The sequence below is a fragment of the Bos mutus genome, chromosome 5 (genome assembly GCF_027580195.1).
Source record: "Bos mutus isolate GX-2022 chromosome 5, NWIPB_WYAK_1.1, whole genome shotgun sequence".
Lineage (NCBI taxonomy): Eukaryota > Metazoa > Chordata > Mammalia > Artiodactyla > Bovidae > Bos > Bos mutus.
In genome coordinates this window covers 75,794,147-75,813,742 of record NC_091621.1, presented here as the reverse complement: position 1 = coordinate 75,813,742, position 19,596 = coordinate 75,794,147, and the positions used below count along the sequence as shown (strand labels likewise).

At 36.9% G+C, this 19,596-nt stretch overlaps 1 protein-coding gene across 2 annotated transcripts; it reads left to right on the top strand.

Moving 5' to 3' along the window:
* The first annotated feature begins 4,535 nt into the window (after positions 1-4,535).
* LOC102280936 (killer cell lectin-like receptor 2) lies at positions 4,536-19,481 on the top strand. Of its 2 annotated transcripts, XM_005910094.2 has the most exons (8): positions 4,537-4,725; positions 6,160-6,276; positions 8,463-8,552; positions 9,982-10,221; positions 12,945-13,087; positions 15,289-15,395; positions 18,729-18,876; positions 18,962-19,481. In XM_005910094.2, the coding sequence occupies exons 2-7, from the start codon at positions 6,162-6,164 to the stop codon at positions 18,865-18,867; spliced, it is 834 nt and encodes a 277-aa protein (XP_005910156.2). In that variant the 5' UTR covers positions 4,537-4,725; positions 6,160-6,161; the 3' UTR covers positions 18,868-18,876; positions 18,962-19,481. The 2 variants fall into 2 exon arrangements, with proteins under 2 accessions (XP_070226131.1, XP_005910156.2); XM_070370030.1 differs by lacking the exon at positions 8,463-8,552 and having other exon boundaries at positions 4,536-4,725.
* The last annotated feature ends 115 nt before the right edge of the window (positions 19,482-19,596 follow it).

Below are 19,596 nucleotides of genomic sequence, written 5' to 3'. Positions count from 1 at the left end.
TCCTTTTTTTTTTGGCCATGATTTTTTCATGCTTACTTAATTTCGTGAGGTGTTCCTCTCATTTTGTTAGCAGTTGGAGGAAGGAAAATTTCTGTTCAGTTCATGGCTGGAGCCTAGTTGGGACAATAGATTTTAACTCAGAATAGCTTTTACTGTAAAGATAAGAAGTACTAATAAAGTAGGTAGTTAGGGAAACAGGAAACTTCAAACAAGATGTTGTTTTGAGTTTTTACTGTAAGAGCCAGGAAATTTCATATGGCTCTGGCGTAAAGTTTAGTCATTAGGACAAATAACCATGGGAGGGGGAACATGGCCAGGTGAAGTTACTCCTCCCAACAGAGTGATGCAGAACATCTTTCCCTGGAAGCTGGTGGTTATTCCTGAAACCTTCACTTCAGGCTGGGACAGGAAGAACAGCCTGCTGCTGTGAAAAGATAAGCCATTGAGGTTTGAAGGTGTGACTAGCAGCTGTGTGCTAAGCCTCTAGCTGACGAAATTAATATGATCAGGAACGGATGGGTAAAATGTGTGGTTTCCTAAATAACACCTTTAAGCAGCCAGGAAGTAAATAAATAAACGCTTTATGTATTCATGCTGTGTATGTGTCATGTGTGTTTTGCACAAAAGTGAAATCAGAAGACAGTGTACAAGAACATTCAAAATTTTCTTTAATTTTTTTTTTTTAATCGTTCTGTTTTCTTAAGGAGTGGGCGTAATAAAGTTTAGTGCGTCCATCTTGGGCTTCTTTGATTGAAAGACAATGCTAGGAGTTTCAATGAGTCCCACCTGAAGTTACTGCTGTTATTTTGTGATGCTGGTTCTCTTCTTATTTAGGAAGAAATTTGCCTTTCTCAGAAATCAGAGCTTAGTAATAAAAATAAACTGGAGCTTAGAGGGAACAGCTACACAATTTGTCTTTCTAGTCATTAACCTCATTCTGTCTCTCTCTACAAAACTATGAAAAATCTAGGTTTTATAGTTAGTTCCTCTTTTCTTTAACCACCTTGTTCATCAATGGCACATGTAGGCGTCATATGTCTTCTGTGTGCTACAGTTACAGTAACAAATGGGACCAATGCGGTACTCAAGGTATGGAGTTCATATATATAGAGGAAATGTAAATATGGGTAGGTAAGTAAAAAAAATGTTCTACTCTCATCTAGTCTCCATGAGAGCTGTTCCCCCTCTTACCAGCTCTAAGCATATAAAACAAAAAAGCTCAACATCACCAATGTCTCCATGGGGTGGTAAGATATAAAATAACCAGATCTTAAGTCACAATGCTTTTTTTCTAGAGAGGCAGTGGAATGCTGCCATGTTTCCCAGCTCCTCCACTGTGTTAATATGTACTTGCCCGCCCCACATACTTTCTTCTAAGCATCTGCATTCCAAACTTGACATGTTGAGAAAGAGAACCTGGCTCACTGCGTCAGCATTTCTGGATTGCAGTCCTGGCTCTTTCACTATTTATAGACTCCTTGAACAGAGAGAAGAAAAAGAACATTCACTTATGTTTGAAACCTAAGAAATCCTACCTGTAGAGTTAACCTAACTGAATTTTTCCGGGTCTATGAAGTAAGTGACATTCATGTTGAACCTGTGAGGAAACAGGCTTGGAAGAGTCTCATGTTCAAATTTTTACAGCTAGAAAGAATTTGAATCTTGGACTTCAAATGATAACATTTAATGTTCATTAGCATTAGATCTGGTTAGCACTTTATATACCCTAAGTCTTGGGAGGCAAATATCACTACTTTACTTTTGGTGAGTCTGAGGTTTAAAGAAGTGAAGTGACTTGCCTCAAGTCACCCATGGAAGAGAGGGGCTGATATTTCAAGCCAGATCTACTCAATTCCAGTGGCAAGAGATTTGTTGAAAATCCAGGCCCTTCTGAATTCAAAGTCCATCTGTGCTCTATGTATTCAGTCAAGCCTGATTTTAAACATGGGTCAAGAATTAGCATGACAAATAGATGGGGAAACAATGGGAACAGTGACAGACTTTATTTTCTTGGGCTCCAAAATCACTGCAGATGGTGACTGCAGCCATGAAATTAAAAGATGCTTACTCCTTGGAAGAAAAATTATGACCAACCTAGGCAACATATTAAAAAGCAGACATTACTTTGCCAACAAAGGTCCATCTAGTCAAAGCTATGGTTTTTCCAGTGGTCATGTATGGATGTGAGAGTTGCACTATAAAGACAACTGAGCACCGAAGAATTGATGCTTTTGAACTGTGGTGTTGGAGAAGACTCTTGAGAGTCCCTTGGACTGCAAGGAGATCCAACCAATCCATCCTAAAGGAAATCAGTCCTGAATATTCATTGGAAGGACTGATGTTGAAGCTGAAACTCCAATACTTTGGCTACCTGATGCAAAGAACTGACTCATTTGAAAAGACCCTGATGCTGGGAAACATTGAAGGTGGGAGGAGAAGGGGATGACAGAGGATGAGATGGTTGGATGGCATCGCCAACTCAATGGACATGAGTTTGAGTAAACTCCAGGAGCTGGTGATGGACAGGGGGGTCTGACGTGCCAGAGTCCATGGGGTCACAAAGAGTCAGACACGACTGAGTGACTGAAGTGAACTAAACTGCCACATTTTGACAACATTACTATTTCGCCCAGCCTACTCCCTACGTTCTCTCATCAGACTTCATTCGTTTATTCATTTCTGGCATTGGGATCGAGGGCTCAGAATCTTTCTGTTTTGAGATCGACAAAGCCAATGCGGGGTGAGGGTAAAGAGAAGAAAATGCCTAGCAGTAAATATGCCTGAAGTGTCCAGACTCTACCCATGAAATTTTGCTTGTGTGATTGGATTAAATTAGGTTCTGGGAGGTAATTCTGTTGACCACTTGTCCACGATGATAAATGGCAGACTCAGTGGTGATTCCAAAATTAAGGGTTGCATTGGAGAACAGGAGAGAGCCAGCTGAGGACCAGACAACAGGCAGCATAACCTAGGGGGTGGTAGTGGTCAGAACATTCAGTTGACTGTTTATCAAGTAGTCTGGGGAAGACCTGGGAGGTAAAGAATGGGGATGCCTTCTAAAGAAAGGGTGATGGTTTGGTTGTGGCTGGAAGAGAAAGGTAAGCAAGGAATGTGGTTAGAGCCTGGTGAAGTAGGGCTGGGTTTCTCTGCATAATCAATTTCACCGTATGTTTTCCACATCACTTTCCCCACACTCCATATTCACCGTTATCACCTGATTTGGAGAGCAATGTAAATTGATTTCATAGAACTGTACACCTGAAGACTGACAGTATCTGCATCAATTGAAAGTGAATGTCACTGAGAGATTTGGGGGTATTCTGGGAAGATCTGACTCAGAGAAACAGACTTACAGAAACTGATTTCTTTTTGCTGAAACATCATGTCTTCATGAAGTAAGATTCATAGATGAAACTCAAATAGGAGAATAGTTTATCAGTATCTTTTAAGAATATCAAATGTTATCATTTTCATACAATTAGTATTGTGTAAACAGAAATAACTTTTCTGGGGGGCAATTGGTAATATGTATCAAAGCTCTTTAATTTACATACCCCTTGACCCCATATTTTGTTTAAAATGTTTTCCTAAGAAAATATTCAAAAGTACAGGCCGAACATTTTTTATATTCACAAAAAGTTGAAAACAACATAAATGTCCAGCAATACAGGATTTCCTGAATAAATTATGGTATAATCTATATGGATAATAACTATACAATTGTTTTTAAGATCACACTTTAGATGAATATTTTTAAATGAGGAAACAGTAGAAAACAAGAGATCAAAAGTACTGTGTGTGGAATGATACCAACTCTGATAGCAAACAAAACATACAGATAAAAAACTAGAAGCATATACACCAAAATTTTATAGTGGAATTATGTTTTAAAATACTTTCTAAAATACGTTTATCTGCAATAAACATAAATGGAAAAAGAAATCTTTTATTGTTTTTTAAAATAATTATTTATTCATTTTAATTGGAGGATAATTACTGTACAATATTGTGATGTATGGCCTCTGCCATACATCAACATGAATCGGACATAGGCCTACATGTGACAGCTCTCTCCTGAATCCCTCTCCCGAAACCCTCCCTAACCCATCCCCCCAGGTTGTCACAGAGCACCGGCTTTGGGTTCCCTGAGTTATACATCAAACTCCACTGGCTATCTACTTTACATGTAGTAGTGTATATGTTTCAATGCTGAAAACTTTTATTTTCAAATAGCAATCTGTAAGAGAAAGTTCCTAAGAGACAAGTTATTTATTTAGTCATAATATTTCTTGTGTACATGTATCTATATTTATGCACATACATTTTAATCAGTTGTTTTTGCTAGTAGTTTCTAAGGATGCAAGTTTTTGTTAAAAGATTTACTTTTTGTTTCCGCCAAAGCTATGTTTGTTTGTTTTTTCTGTCCTTCAATGTAGATTTTGAATGCACCTAACTGGTTGGTTAGTTGAAATGGAAGAAAATATATTCATGACCATTTTCCTTTCTCGTCAACATCAGCTTTTGTCATACAATTTCCTTTCATCACTTTGGTCAAGAGGAGGAGCAGAAAATTTTGAGTTACAGCATGATTCAAAGACAATTCATGTCCGCCTCCATTTTACAGCCTCTCATGCACCGGAGGAATCAGGGATTGTAAAGGCCAACCTCTCTCACCTTGTTCTGGTCTGTTTTTTCCATCTGCATCACCGAACGGCACAGACACAGGTAATGTTCACTTTTTATTGTCTCAGATCTTTGTAGCTGAGTATCTATTAGTCCTACTTACTTAAAAAAAAGATTCTAGAGAAAAAAGATTCTTGGAATATGATAGTTTATTATAAATGACTTGGCATGAATATAGGAGGGATAGGAAAGCATGTTTTAAAAAAATTGATTGGGTTAGAACTGCATTCACTCTATGGAGATGAAAAATGTAGTTCAGCATTTATGGAAAATTATTTTCTTTTTAAAAAATTGGTTATGATTTTTTGCTTTGTGTTATCAAAATAAAGAGGGATTGGGGGGTCAATAACTTTTTATTTAGGTCTAATGATTTACATATTGTCTTATCCATCTTGAAGTGTTCATGTGAGTAATCAAGTTTAGATACTAAAGAAAAGAATTAAAGAATATAGTTACATGTGCTATTTGTTTTCCATTTTTACTGTTTATTAGCATCTTTTCACACTGATTAATATAAAAACAAGGTACATCATAAATATCTACAGTTTAAAGTTTCTTTTTATATTGATATCAATTGATAGATAGAGTCCTTTATGGGTATTAACTAAAGACTGCCTGTTAACAAATTTTATTTTCATATAGGCTTCTCTTGCAGCTAGAAGATTATTTCTCTAAGTTTAATATGCACAGAATCATTTGGGATTAAAAATCCACGTGTCTGGGCTCTAATGTAAGAGATTTTTATTCGGCACATCTCCCACGAGGCACTGGAATCTGAAATGTTAACCAATGTGCAGTGTTAACCCTCAATAATTTTCTTTTGCAGATAGTATATGGGATATACTTTGGTAGAGTCATATTATAGTTGAAAAGAACAACACAGTATATTTATCTACTCAGGTCAAGAAATAATTATCACAAACTGATATTCCAATCCTTCTAAGAACATTTTACTATCAATAATGTAGATCTGAATACATAATATATATGTATATGTATATACATACACTTTTAAAGCCAAGATATTTATGTTTTTCAAAATCTCAAAAAAAACAATTTTTGTTTTTTGAATTAATAGTTTTAAAAGTATCTCAGTAATTTGTGATGGTATCACTTTGCCTAACACTTGTATATGTATGTTGAACATTTTGAGCTAAATGGAATAGGACCCAGCCTATTTAATCTATCAGTAAATTAAAAAAAAATTCTTCCCATATTTTCTAATAATATGGCTATAGTTACTAGGAGTATAAATGACTTTAGCAAAAATATTGAAAGTTTCTCATTTCTTATATAAATCAGGCTCAGTCTACGTACTTTAGGCCCTTGAAGGAATTACTGAGCATACATCCACATGCACACACGCATAATCTTCTTAATCCTAGTATATTTTACAAATGGACATTTTAATTTTTCTTTGGAATGAAATCATTCAGTTGAAAGTTTTAATGCAAAACATATATTTGTTTACTCTAGAGATGAGTGATCAAGAAGTGACTTATTCCACCCTGAGATTTCTTCAATCACCTTCAGAGTCACAAAACAGATTAAGACCTGATGGTACTCAAAGACCTGACAAGACTGAGGAAAAAGGTACACGTTTGAGACATCTAGATTCACCAGACTCTTGTGTGCTTGCTAAGTCACTTCAGTCGTGTCCAACTCTCTGTGACCCCATGGACTATAGCCCACCAGGCTCCTCTGTCCATGGTATTTCCCAGGAAAGAATACCAGAGTGAGTTGCCATTTTCTCCTCCAGGGGATCTTCCCGAACCAGGGATTGAGCCTGTATCTCCTGTGGCTCCTGCACTGCCGGTGGATTCTTTACCGCTGAGCCACCAGGGGAAGCCCTCTTACGGACTGTCAGACTTTTGACGTTAGAAATAAAAAGTTCTATCCATATTCTAGGTGTTTAGTTGATAATAAGAAACCATAATGGTCTTTAATGATCTTTTAAAAAAATTGTGCGAATGTAGAAATTAATGCATTCTTTTAAGCTTGAGAAGGTAATAGAGTGTTTTTATTCAAATTTGGTCAAGAGAAATTCACAAGGACTCTTTTTTAGTTCCCCAACTAATCGAATCTGCACCCTGTGCACTGGAAGTACGGAGTCCTAACCACTGGTTGGCCAGGGAAGTCCCTTGTGAGGGCTTCCAAAGTAAGAGACAGACTAGAGTCTCAAGAAAACATTGCAGTTCCTAGAGAAATGTCTTACAGAATGTGAAGACATGAGAAATACGTATTAGAAGCAGTGTTTTTATTCAGACAAAAGGTATTTTGGTGTCTTAAATATTTACCAAACCTTAATGGCAATGAAGAAACAAAAATGTTCAAATCAAAAGGGCATTCTAACTTTTCCATTCTCTCTCTGTACCTTCGAACAGTGTCACAAACTCTAAACTGAAAATGACTTTTACTGATTTAATGTAGTGTCCATCAGAGATACAAATTTTGGATATATATATATATATATATATATATATATATAGAGAGAGAGAGAGAGAGAGAGAGAGAGAGAAAGAGGATCTTGAAAGTAGGAGAATAAATAGAGCATTGCTAGAGAAAAAAATTTTGAAGATAAATGGAGAAAAATTGATTTCTAGGAAGTTCTTAAGCGATGGAGCCCAGTAACATTTGCAGCTTCAGAATACTCACTCTTGGCTACTAATTTCTCATGAATATTGCCTGCTTTTTCCTTCTTCTTCATGATTAGTTGTGATCACAGAAATATGCCTGTCATTGTGGATTCTCATAAGTGAGTATTGTGTTTATTGCCATCTGTGCTTTTGTGGACAGAGGAGCCTGGCAGGCTACAGTCCATAGGGTTGCAAAGAGTCATATATGATTGAACAGCCTCCCTGCAACCCCCGCCCCCGCCCCGACATACACACACCTGTCTGTGCTTTTCTAAGGGATGCACACACACACACACACTTTCTGTGCTTCTGTGCTTTTCTAACAGAAGCATTTTAAAAATCCTCCAATATTCTTTTTGTGGTGTAGAATTTCTGCAATGGGTGAATGTAAATAAAAAAAACCTGAGACTTTAAAACTATAATTACTAGATGGCAAATTAAAAACAGTGTGTATCATGGATTTCTGTAAAACATTTTTTAAAATTTTATGTATCTTATTTTTGCCTGTGCTGGTCTTGGGTTGCTGCTTTTGGACTTTCTCTAGTTGCAGTGAGCAGGGGCTACTCTCTGTTGCCGTGCACTGGCTTTTCATTGTGGAAGCTTCTTTTGCTGAAGAGCACAGGGGCTTACCAGGTGGCACAGTGGTAAAGAATTCTCCTACCAATGCGGTGTTTGACCCTTGAGTTGGGAAAATCCCCTGGACCAGGAAATGGCAACCCACTCCAGAACTCTTGCCTGAGAAATCCCATGGACAGAGGAGCCTGGTGGGCTACAGTCCATGGGGTCGCAAAGAGTCAGACTACTGACACGCACACACATGCACGTGTGTGCACGCACGCACACACACACACAGACATACACACAGAGATTCTAGGGCGCGAGGGCTTCAGTAGTTGTAGCACACAGGCTCCGTAGTTGTGGTGCATGGGCTTAGTTGCCCCACAGCATGTGGAATCTTCCTGGACCAGGGATTGAACTGGTATCCCCTGCATTGCAAGGCAGATTCTAAACCACTGGACCACCAGGGTAGTTCCTGAAAATTTTTAGAGAAGATTGTTTCTGTTTCAAATGGTGTCCAGGTTGAGATGAGTAGTGGGTCAGGCTCTGTCCTCAATGATCACTTTCTTCCTTCTTTATTTAAAGAGTCTTCAGTGCCCTGGCATGGCATTGCAGTGACTCTTGGGATCCTCTGTTTACTTCTCTTGATGACAATCACCGTGCTGGGTATAAAGAGTAAGTAACTGAAATACATCCAAGTCTGAGTACTAGAAATAACCACTCATTGTGTAGGTACCAACCACGCTCTATCAATTGTTCCATGGTATAATCAGAGAATGTTCCAGGGAGTTTTTTCTTAGTGATTTTTTCCCCAGATATAATCACAGTGTGATTTTCATTTTGTTTATCTATTCCTGTATCTCTGAAGCTGTAATGAGCTGTCTCGTTCTGTATAAGGCATGTTAACATTCTTTCTGATGTAGGACTTAGCACAGAAGACCCCCTTTTCCATGGGGGATACCATCTCAGACCCCCAGTGGTACCTGAAATCACAGATAGCACTGAACCCTGTACATACTATGGTTTTTTCCTATTCATACACACCTACGATAAAGTTTAATTTATAATTTAAGCACAGTAAGAGAATATCTGAATTGTGAGCATCACTACTCTTGTGATTTCAGACCATTATTAAGTGAAATAAGGGTTGAATACAAGCACTGCATACCCTGACAGCCATCTGATGAAGGCTACCAAGTGACTGATGAGAGTGGGATACGTTCAACAAAGGAATGATTCCCCCTCCTGGGGAACACGAGAGGGATGGCACGAGTTTCCATCACACTATGCGGAAATGCGTGCAATTTAAAACTTATGAATTACTTATTTATAGAATTTTCCGTTTAATATTTTCAGGTTGTGGTTGATGGGGTAACTCAAACTGCAGAAAGCAAAACCAAGGTTAAGGGGAAACTATTGTAATATTCCACCTTCTAAATTTACACCACTTTGAATCTCAGATACAAATTCTTTGAGAAACAACTGTTTGAAAGTGAATTATGACTTTCTCTTAATTTTTTAAAAATCTATAATAAGGACATGATTTAGTAAAATGAGTGAGTCTATGTATGGATGTTAGATGATGTTGAATGTGCCCTTTAGCTTTCATTTGAGTTCCTTGACATCTTTGGGGAAAAGTATGTTACACTCAGATAAAACTATGTATTTGGGTCTTCCTCTCTTTTTTCTTATGGATATTCTGTCTATTCCAATGATATTGGTGCAATTTCTTCATGCTGTTTAGTGTACATTTTCATACTCAGAAGATGTGTTGCTAAGTGTTGGTCAGTTTCTCCTTTGGTACCTATTTGTAGACGACACGCTAACTTACAAAGAAATTGAACTGAATGCTTAGATGGTACCATCATAATTTTATTTAGAAATCATGATTTATTTATTCTACACTTAGGTGGCCCATAATGAGAAATCTGGTGTTTCAGTTTATATGGTCATGTTGTAGAGGTGTTACTTTCTAAATGTAAAATTAATAATTAAAGGAATGAAATAGGTTGGTTGTCAAAGTGAGATTTTTTTCTCCTGTCCTAATTTCAATAGTGAAGCTTTATGAGTACTTTAAAAATTATATCTATGCTGTTAATTTTAGTTTCCCAGTATATTCAAGAAAAACATCAACAGGAGGAAGCTCTACGGAATCTCAGTCAGAAGTATGATGTTATGCAAAACGACAACTACTTAAAGAAGCAGCTTTTGACAAAGAAGACTTCAGAATGTGATAGACTAAATGAAACTCTTCAGCAAATAAAAGGATCGTCGGACTTAGTCTTTACAGAAAAGAAGGGGTGCTATCACAGAAAGAAGTCTTCAGAGTCTTTGCCAAATACAGGTATGGAGGAAATCTTGAATTGAAGATTGCACAATTTTCCATTACTTATTCCTCCTCCAAAAGTTTTGAGGCTTAATACAGGCTTATGTTGTGTGTTAGGGATCCAGGTCTGCTAGACAACTTTTAATTTGTGCCTCTTAGATGTAGCATGGTTATTTGAGTTTGCTTATCTCAAATACAGGATTGAGATGCCAGGAATCATGTTTGGATGAATAGTCTTATACTTCCCAAACTCAATTGCAGTTCTTGCCTTCTTATGCTCCCAGAAGGTAAAATAGTATTATATCAGGGCCCCTGAAAATTTGGATTGCTTTAGACCTGCAGGCAAAGTAAGACACTTCAACTTTGTTGCTGACATGAAATATTGAGACTATCAGTAAAAATACATTTAGGCTAAAATAAATGCAAGTCATTTTATTTGTATGCTGTTGTAAAGATAACTGTGTGATTGTGTTTCCATTCTGCACTGACTTCAGATATTTGATCTATTTTATGATCAATATGTACTCCCTCCAGGGGGCTTCCCTGGCAGCTCAGCGGTAAAGAACCTGCCTGCAATGCAGGTGACGCAGGAGACATGGGTTCAATCCCTGGGTAGGGAAGATTCCCTGGAGGAGGGCATGGCAACCCACTCCAGTATTCTTGCCCAGAGAATCCCATGGACTGAGGATCTTGGAAGGCTACAGTCCGTAGGATCGCAAAGTCAGACAAGACCGAAGTGACTGAGCACGCACACGCGTATTCCTTCTAATACATGTACAAGACTTGCCAGAGTGTTGATGTTTGTGTAACACTGTGTGATGATACTATTCAAAGAAATATATATCTAAATATATATATATATATCTAAGAAATAATATTAAATCTCATACAATAATAAACTCTGTTATGCATAATGATGGAATGAATTGGCCTGATTAATCAACTTCTAAATATTTTGTTTAGTGTTTATTATACAAAGAGATTTTGCATATTTGATATTATTTAGGTATGGTAGTTAGTAGAAATGTACTGTTTCCTATTATTGAAGAATTAATAATATTTTATTTTTTTGTTTCTTTTGTTTTATTTTTCTACTACCTATAAAAAATTTAGATTTCATGCTGTAGAAAGGTTCACGTCTTGTTTTTTTCCCCTTCTGTGGCCATTTTTCCGTAGCCTTTTTTTTTAATTGTTTACTTTTGGCTGTGTTGGGTTTTGTTGCTGCACGGGCTTTTCACTAGTTGTGACGAGTCGGGGTTTCTCTCTAGTTGCAGTATGTAGACTTCTCATTGAGGAGCCTTCTCTTGGTGTGGAGCATGTGCTCTAGGGCACACTGGCTTCAGTAGTCATGGCACAGGGGCTCAATAGTTGCGGCTCCCAGGCTCTGGAGCACAGGCTTGATGGTCATGGCACATAGGCTTAGTTGCTCCATGGAATGTGGGATCTTCCCAGATTAGGGCTTGAGCCTGGCTCTCCCGCATTGCCAGGCAAATTCTTTACCACTGAGCCACCAGGGAAGCCTCTTCCATAGTTTTAAATACTCCTCACAAACATGTTTTTTAATGTTATATATTATTGCATTGCATTTGTAACAATTTAAATGTTTTCTTTATTAGACTGTTAGACAGTTTTGTCTTCTATAAATAATCATAAATGTACTTTGAGGGATGAATAATATTTTGATTTGGTATATTTTAAGCAATGAGGACAAGAAAAATTTCCAAAGAATAATTTTAATTTTCTTTAGAAGGCATTTCAGAATCTCTAAACATGTATGAAGTTAATTTTATTATTATAAAAACAGCTTTTCTGAGGTATTATTAATATGCAAAAAGCTACATATAATTAATGTATGCAACTTGATGAGTTGGGACATATGTATATATGGGTAAAAACATCCACAATTAGGGTAATAGGCATATCTATCACCTTCAAAAGTTTTCTTATGTCCCTTTCTGCTCTGTGGTAAGAACACTTAGCATGAGGTCTGCCCTTTTAACAAGTTTTTAAGTGTTTGGTTCATTATTAGCTACAGGCACCCTGTTGTACAGCAGATCTCTAGAATTTGTTCACCTTGAGTAACTGAAACCGTGTACCCATGAAACAACAGCCCTCCCCCAGCTACCCCTTTTCTACTTTCTGTCTGACTACTTTTTACATCTCATACAAGTGGAATCATGCAATATTTGCCCTTTGTCATTGGCTTATTTCACTTAGCATAATTATCCTCGTTTCATCCATGCAGTTACTGATGGCAAGATTTCATTCTTAAGGCTGAGTAATATTCCCTTTATTTTTTATATGTGTGAACTCTATATTTAGTTTTGGCAATAGACAAAAAAGTAAACATGACATTGTTAATTGTTATGTTTCTTGATACAGGGCAATAAAAACAATGTTGATTCTGTAAAAGTAGTCACCTTTGGTTAATCAAGAATGTGCTTCTCAATTGTTCTCTGTCTCTGTTTTCATATCTCAGAAGCCCAGTGCTGGAAAATTAATATTCCCTTTAGACTAGATCACATTTTCTTCATCCATCAATGGACATTCCATTTCTAGACTATTGTGAATGGTGCTGCAGAGACTATGGGAATGCAGAGTTCTCTTGGCATTCCAGACTTCTGATGAAATTCACATTATCATTATTGATAGCTGTTAAGATTTTTCATAATAAGTATCTTCCCCTGCTTAACAAAATACCAGATGAAAAGACGTTTAATGCTTCACCTTATGCATTATAGGCGAACTCAAGGAAGTCTCCTGGTGGTGTTGGGGAGTAAACTGTTACTACTTTACTGATGAAACTAATAACTGGATGGGATGTAACCAGACTTGCCAAAGTCACGATTCATCTCTTTTGAAGATAGATGATACAAAAGAACTGGTATCATGGATTGTTATATGTACTTTTATCCTCTAGGCCTCTCTCTTTCACCTTTGGGCCCAAGATACTGAGAAAATGGGGGAGTTTAGAAAGAGGAACCTTCAGTTATTCCTTGGGTCATGACTGTCAAGTGAACAAAAACTGTATAGTTAAGAGTCACACACACACACACAAAATCAAACGAACAGATTTTCCTAGTGAAATATCTTTGGTCTTTCCTTCTGTTAAACTAATTACTTAAAAGTAAGAACCGAAGAACATGAAGACTGTATCACAGAGAACCTCCTTGAGGATAGGAGTGGCAGTTGCTTCTTGGAGATCAAAACTGATGAGCTAAGTGTGGCATTCATCACAATCCCTAGTAAATATTCCCCTCTTGGTGAATGCTATTCTCAAATACCTTCTTGTTTTCCATAAAAAAGATAAAAAATTAGTGAGCAGAAGAACTTGCCTACTAATAAGAGTATGATCTTGCTATTTTATAAGCATTCAATACATATTATCTATCAAGATGAGCACGATTATTTCCAAAATGGAAACCCCCTTTAAGATGCAATTTGGGTCTTTGCAATCATCTCCTTTACTTAGGACTGAAAAAAAAGCATGCCTTTCCTTTGATGAAGTACTTAGTGAAGTCTAGTTGCTCAGTCATGTCCGACTTTTTGCGACCCCACAGACTGTAGCCTACCAGGCTTCTCTGTCCATGGGATTTTCCACACAATAGTACTGGAGTGGATTGCCATTTCCTTCTCCAGGGGATCTTCCCAACCCAGGGCTTGAACCTGGGTCTCCCGCATTGTAGACAGACGCTTTACCATCTGAGCCACCAGGGAAGTCTTAACCCTTTGGTAAATGGCAGCCTGGAGCCAACAGTTATTTTTTTCCTATAAGGTGGAAACTGAAAACCCAAAGGCAGTATGGTTTAGTAGTTACCATTAGGAATCCAGGAGCCAGACTGCCTGGTACTGAATTCAGTTCTGCCGCTTAGTAGCCGGGTGACCCTAGGCAAATTACTTAACCGCTCTGGGCCTCAGTTTTCCCACCTGTAAAATGTAGATAATAATGAGAAACATAAAAGTGGTGGTAGTTTTACAAATTAGCTTTATGGTAATTTTCATTGCATCTGTAGGCAATGTTCTGGAGGAGGTAATGGCAACCCACTCCAGTATTTTTGCCAGGATAATCCCATGGACAGAGGAGTCTGGCAGGCTACAGTCTGGGGTCTCAAGAATCGGACACAACTGAGTAACTGAGCATGCACGCATGTAGGTAGCATTTACTTGATCAATATTTGTATATATTATATCAATATGTATATCTCTCAAAAAGAATTGTAAAAAGAAAATACAGTGCATTTATCTTTTAAATTTATTGCAAATAAAAACTATCCACACACACAAAATGTGTTTTTACAGAGAAACAGTTGCAACTATCAGTCTGAAATCTCTACTTATTATCTAGAAAAACAAAACAAAATGTCTATGCAAATCTAGCAGACATTTTAAATCATAACATGAAAGAATTATGATGTCAAGTCATAAAATAATTTTTTATGTTTGTTGCACTGAAATAATTAAAATTATATTTAGAAATATATTCAGTCATTTGACCAGACATTATGTACTATGTCTCTTTGATATATTACATTTGGGGTCATAGTAAACATTTCCAAATATGGCCCTGTTTCCCTCTACCCCTTCCAACTACTGAATTACAGCAAGTCTTTTTTTTTTTTTTTTATGAAGTTGAAGGCTCTAATGCCCACATCCCCACAAACATTTGTTATTTTAATAATTTGTTTAAAAGATTTCTTCTTTCACTTGGAATATGTAATGATTATTTTTCTTAACCCTTAAGTTTTCTCTGGAGCATGACTTTGAATGGTTTCATAAAATGTCATGTATTATTTAACAACTCTTCTATTGTTAGATATTTAGATTTAAACTTTTCCACATTTTAAATAACCTATTAGACTGGCAGCCATTTGTAAGAGAAATAAACTATTAGATGAAAATTAATTTGGAAAATGAAAATACAGGGGTTGAAGGAAGAGAGGGTCTTTTAGGAAGGAGGGATGAAGGATCATGTAGAAATTAGCAGACCACTGGTAGTAGAAACAGCTGGATCTTTTACCTGACTTTATTTTCATTCATTTAACAGATGGTAATGTAGTCCCATGATATGTTTTGTTTCCTTTATAGAAACTTCTTCAACCCCAGACTTGTCAAAATTCCTACTGGATTGGATTATCATTTAGCAAAATGGAAAATAGGTTGAAATGGATTGACAATGGCATACCGTCTAGACTGTAAGTTTCTGGGATGCATTCAAACTCTAATATTGGTGTTGGGTTGGAATAACTGTTTCTAAAAAGAATCTTCATGTAGCTCAACTCATTTTCAGGTAGAAGTCATTAGTAAGAAGAAGGAGAATGATTTAAAAAGTGTTTCAGGAAGTATAGTTAAAAAGGAAGAGAAGCATCATACAGAGTTATTAATATAAAATTATGATGCTAAACAGATGTTCAGAAGCATGTGTTATGAGGATCCCAGACTAAGACAGAATCATTAGGTAAGATGATTGAACCATTCTGAATTGGCCATAGTGATCCCTTCCACAACCACAAATAAGTATTTTGAGTATCCTCAAAATTCACTTGAAACTCCTTTGTATTAGTGGTGGTGGCAATGGTTTAGTCACTAAGTCCTGTCTGATTTTTGCTGCCCCATGGAGTGTAGCTTACCTAGGTCCTCTGTCCATGGGATTTCCCAAGCAAGAATACTGGAGTGGGTTGCCATTCCTTTCTCCAGGGGATCTTCCCAACCCAGGGATTGAATCCGTGTCTCTTGCATCTCCTGCTTTGCATGGAAATTCTTTACCATTGAGCCATCGGGAAGCCCTTGTATTAGTAGTTTATATTAATTATAAATAAACGTAAATGTGAATATAAACATACACACATGCATGCATACACACACACACACACCCACATCCTCTCTATGGTCCTTCTATTAGGTGCAGTACTTTGTGAACTCTTGTGTTTACATTTAGTTATAATCTATTCAATGATTTTTTTTTTTAAATCTGAACTGTTACATTTTTTATTTCTAAGAGTTCTATTATATCTTCAAATCTGCTTGCTAGTTACTCATGATTTCAAACTGTCTTGAATTTATTGATTTCTTGAAAGATATTTATCATCCTCAATTTATATTTGGTATCTGATCATTTTAATATTTGAAGTTTTGTGGGTCCAACCTATCACATCTTTTGTTCATGATATCATTTTCTTTGTAGTGGTTAGTGATTTTTTTTTTTTTTTTGAGCCTTTGGAAGTTATTTGAGGATTGAGATGAAGGTGGCTTCCTCAAGGAAAAAATTTGCCTTTGTTGGCTGTCTTGGGGCATTGTGAATCTGAGCAGTTTTTAATTCTAAATTTGGGCTCTGCAAGTAGTGTGATTCTGGGCTGCAAACCTACAAGAGATGTCATTCAGAAAACAACCTTAATGTAATCATAGTCTGTGAGTACAGTTTCAGGTGAACATTTTCAGGGCCAAAATAAGATGCTCACATTGCATAATTAATCAAATCCATGTTAAACACATAGCACTATGCAAGGGGAAAGAAATGGGATAGCCTATCACACTTGGATGGAATGGGATAGGTTGTCACAGTTAGGAGAAGGGGCAAGTGTGTGAAAAGATGGCCTGGATCCTAAGTTACACACTCGTCGTCTGACCTAGCTCTGTGGTATCACACTTCCCTGATAATGGTGGAAGGGGCAGACTTGAGATTTTGAGTAAGGGGGCCAACAGACAGAAGGTTCTTGTGGCCAGCACATACCTTTTTTCTACTGGGTGGATACAGGAGCAAGCATGCCTGGTAAGAGCTGCAGCTTTGCAGTTTACCTGAGGGGCAGCTATGGATTCTACTGGAGTTCCTCAGGCAGGCGGCCAGAATGAGTGTCACCCATGGGTGACAACCTTAAGACTGAATGTAGAGTGTCTATGTTCATCATGTATATCTTATGTATGATAGTTTATGTCTGCTTGATTCTTTCTTCCTTTCCTATGTTCAGCACACATAGGTTCTACTTACTCTTTGTCTTTGTGTTCAGTTGCTCAGTTGTGTCCAACCCTTGGACTGTAGCCCACCAGATTCCTCTGTCTATGTAAGTTTCCAGGTCAGAATACTGGAGTGGGTTGCCATTTCCTTCTCCGGGGGATCTTCCCAACCCAGTGATTTAACCTATGTCTCCATTGGCAGGTAGATTCTTTACTGCTAAGAGAAGCCCTCTGCTTACTATATCTAACAAATCGCATAGGTTACTAACTTACTTAACACATCTGGTACTTTCTGCTTGTGCTTCACAAGCTATTTAGTTTCATTTATCTTTCTTAGTTGTTTCTCTTTTTATCTATAGCATATTCAAGCATTCCTAGGTAATATAACAAATCCAAATTGCATGAGGTGTGGTTTGTGATTTTGGATTATTAGGTGGGATTATTCCTTTTCTCTTCTGCTTAAATTCAAGGTTCAAGACAGTCCTAAGGTAGTTTGTATTGGAAATATATCACTTTTGTCTCAACCCTTTTGGTAGCTTGTTTTCTATGCATTGAGTTGGCCACAAAGTTTGGGATATTCTGTAAGATGTTATGAACTTTTTTGACCAACCCAATAGAATTTTCATCTTGGGCAGAATTCATTCTTTAGTCTGCTACATCTAAGGGAAAGACTGGTTTCAGTGCTTCACTAACCCTTCTGGGTTTCCATCTTTGCTTAACCCTCATAGTCTGAGCATGAATCTGCCTATTGCCAGTCCATGAACTTACTCAAGAGGTTTAAAAATCTTTTTTCAGTATTTTAAACTATTTTCAACAGGAAGATAGTTCTCCCCTAATCTACCACTTTGCTGAAATACAGATCTTGTTTTAGATACTTTTTTCAGTGAAATTTTAATGTTTTAGTTAGTAACTATTAGCTCTGGGGGTAACAGAGAGAGGGAGAGAGGGAAAGAAAAGATATAAAACATCCATTCAACAACTTCATCTCTGCCTATATTCCGATTCTACTTTTTCTTCTTAAATTATATTCACATGCAACCTTGTTACCTGTATCATAGAAATTCAGTTCCTCTACTTTTAAATATCTCATTTTAATTGAAATAATTAACACAAGAAAGCAGGTTACTATGCCATGATCCCAACTAGCAATATTGCTCTCTGATAAAAAATTCCCAGTGTGAAACATGTGAGGTTATAGATGTGATCAAGAAGATGTTATTCTATTTAATGGGACAAGAGCAATAGAAAATCTTTTAGTTTATTTATTTATTTGGCTGAGCCGACGCTTAGTTTCAAATATACAGGATCTTTCACTGTTGCATGTAAACTCTTAGTTGTGGCTTGTTGGCATGTGGGATCTAGTTTCCTGACTAAGGATCAAACCCAGCCCCCTTGCATTGGGAGTATGGAGTCTTAGTCACTGGACCGTTATGGAAGTCCCAAAAATCTTTTAGTGATGAACTTATTATTAATATTTCCATAGGCCAGATATTTAGAAAATAGATTTAAAAATATGATTTATGTTGTTGTAAGCTGCAGAATTAAACAGTTGACCGTGTATGTTTTCTGTCCTACAGTAATTTGACAATAATGGATCATCGTTTTGGGAAAAATGAATGTGCATTTTTAACCTCAACAAGAATAGAAACTATTGACTGCTATAACACCTATAATTGTATCTGTGAGAAGAGAATTGATTGCTTCAATAAACACTAAGAAGAAAAGGTGAAATGGAATTTTGTAAATTTTTTTGTTGTTGGTTTTCTATAGTAATTTGTGGTTAACTATAAATTAATGTTTTTGACTGCAGGACTTAGTTCACTGTAGAAACAGAGATGAGATGGAAGAGGAAGAGAAAACGCTTTTGGACTGTGATCGAAGACATCAGATGCCATGTGTCTTTTTGGGGAAGAGAGAATCATTTTGTCCTTGGAGAGCAATTACCCCTTTCTTTGAATGGCCTTGAGGAATTGCTCTCTCTTTTCCTGAAACACCCCTAGAATCAATTAGACAACTTTGATAAATAGCTTGAGTTTTTTCCTTATTAATAGGATAAATCATTTCAATAGATTCTGGCTTTGAGAGATCATAATTAATAACTGAAAAGTACTTATCCTCCCTCCCACCCCATCTAGATACTTACCTCTCATTAAAAATAATTTTGCTGTAATTTCAAACTTACTGAATAGTTGAAACAGTAGTACAAGGAACTATCATGTAACCTTTACCCATGGTTACCATTTGTTTAAGTTTTACTGTATATGCATTTTTATAGTTTCTTCCTCTCTGTATCTTTCCTTGCTGATTCATTTGATAATAAATTTAGGATGTTATGCCCTTTTGTCTAAATTTTTCACAAGAACAAGGATTTTGTCCTCTATAACCATAGAACAATTGTCAAAATCAGGAAATTTAGCACTGCTACAGTACTATGAGGGAAGTCTG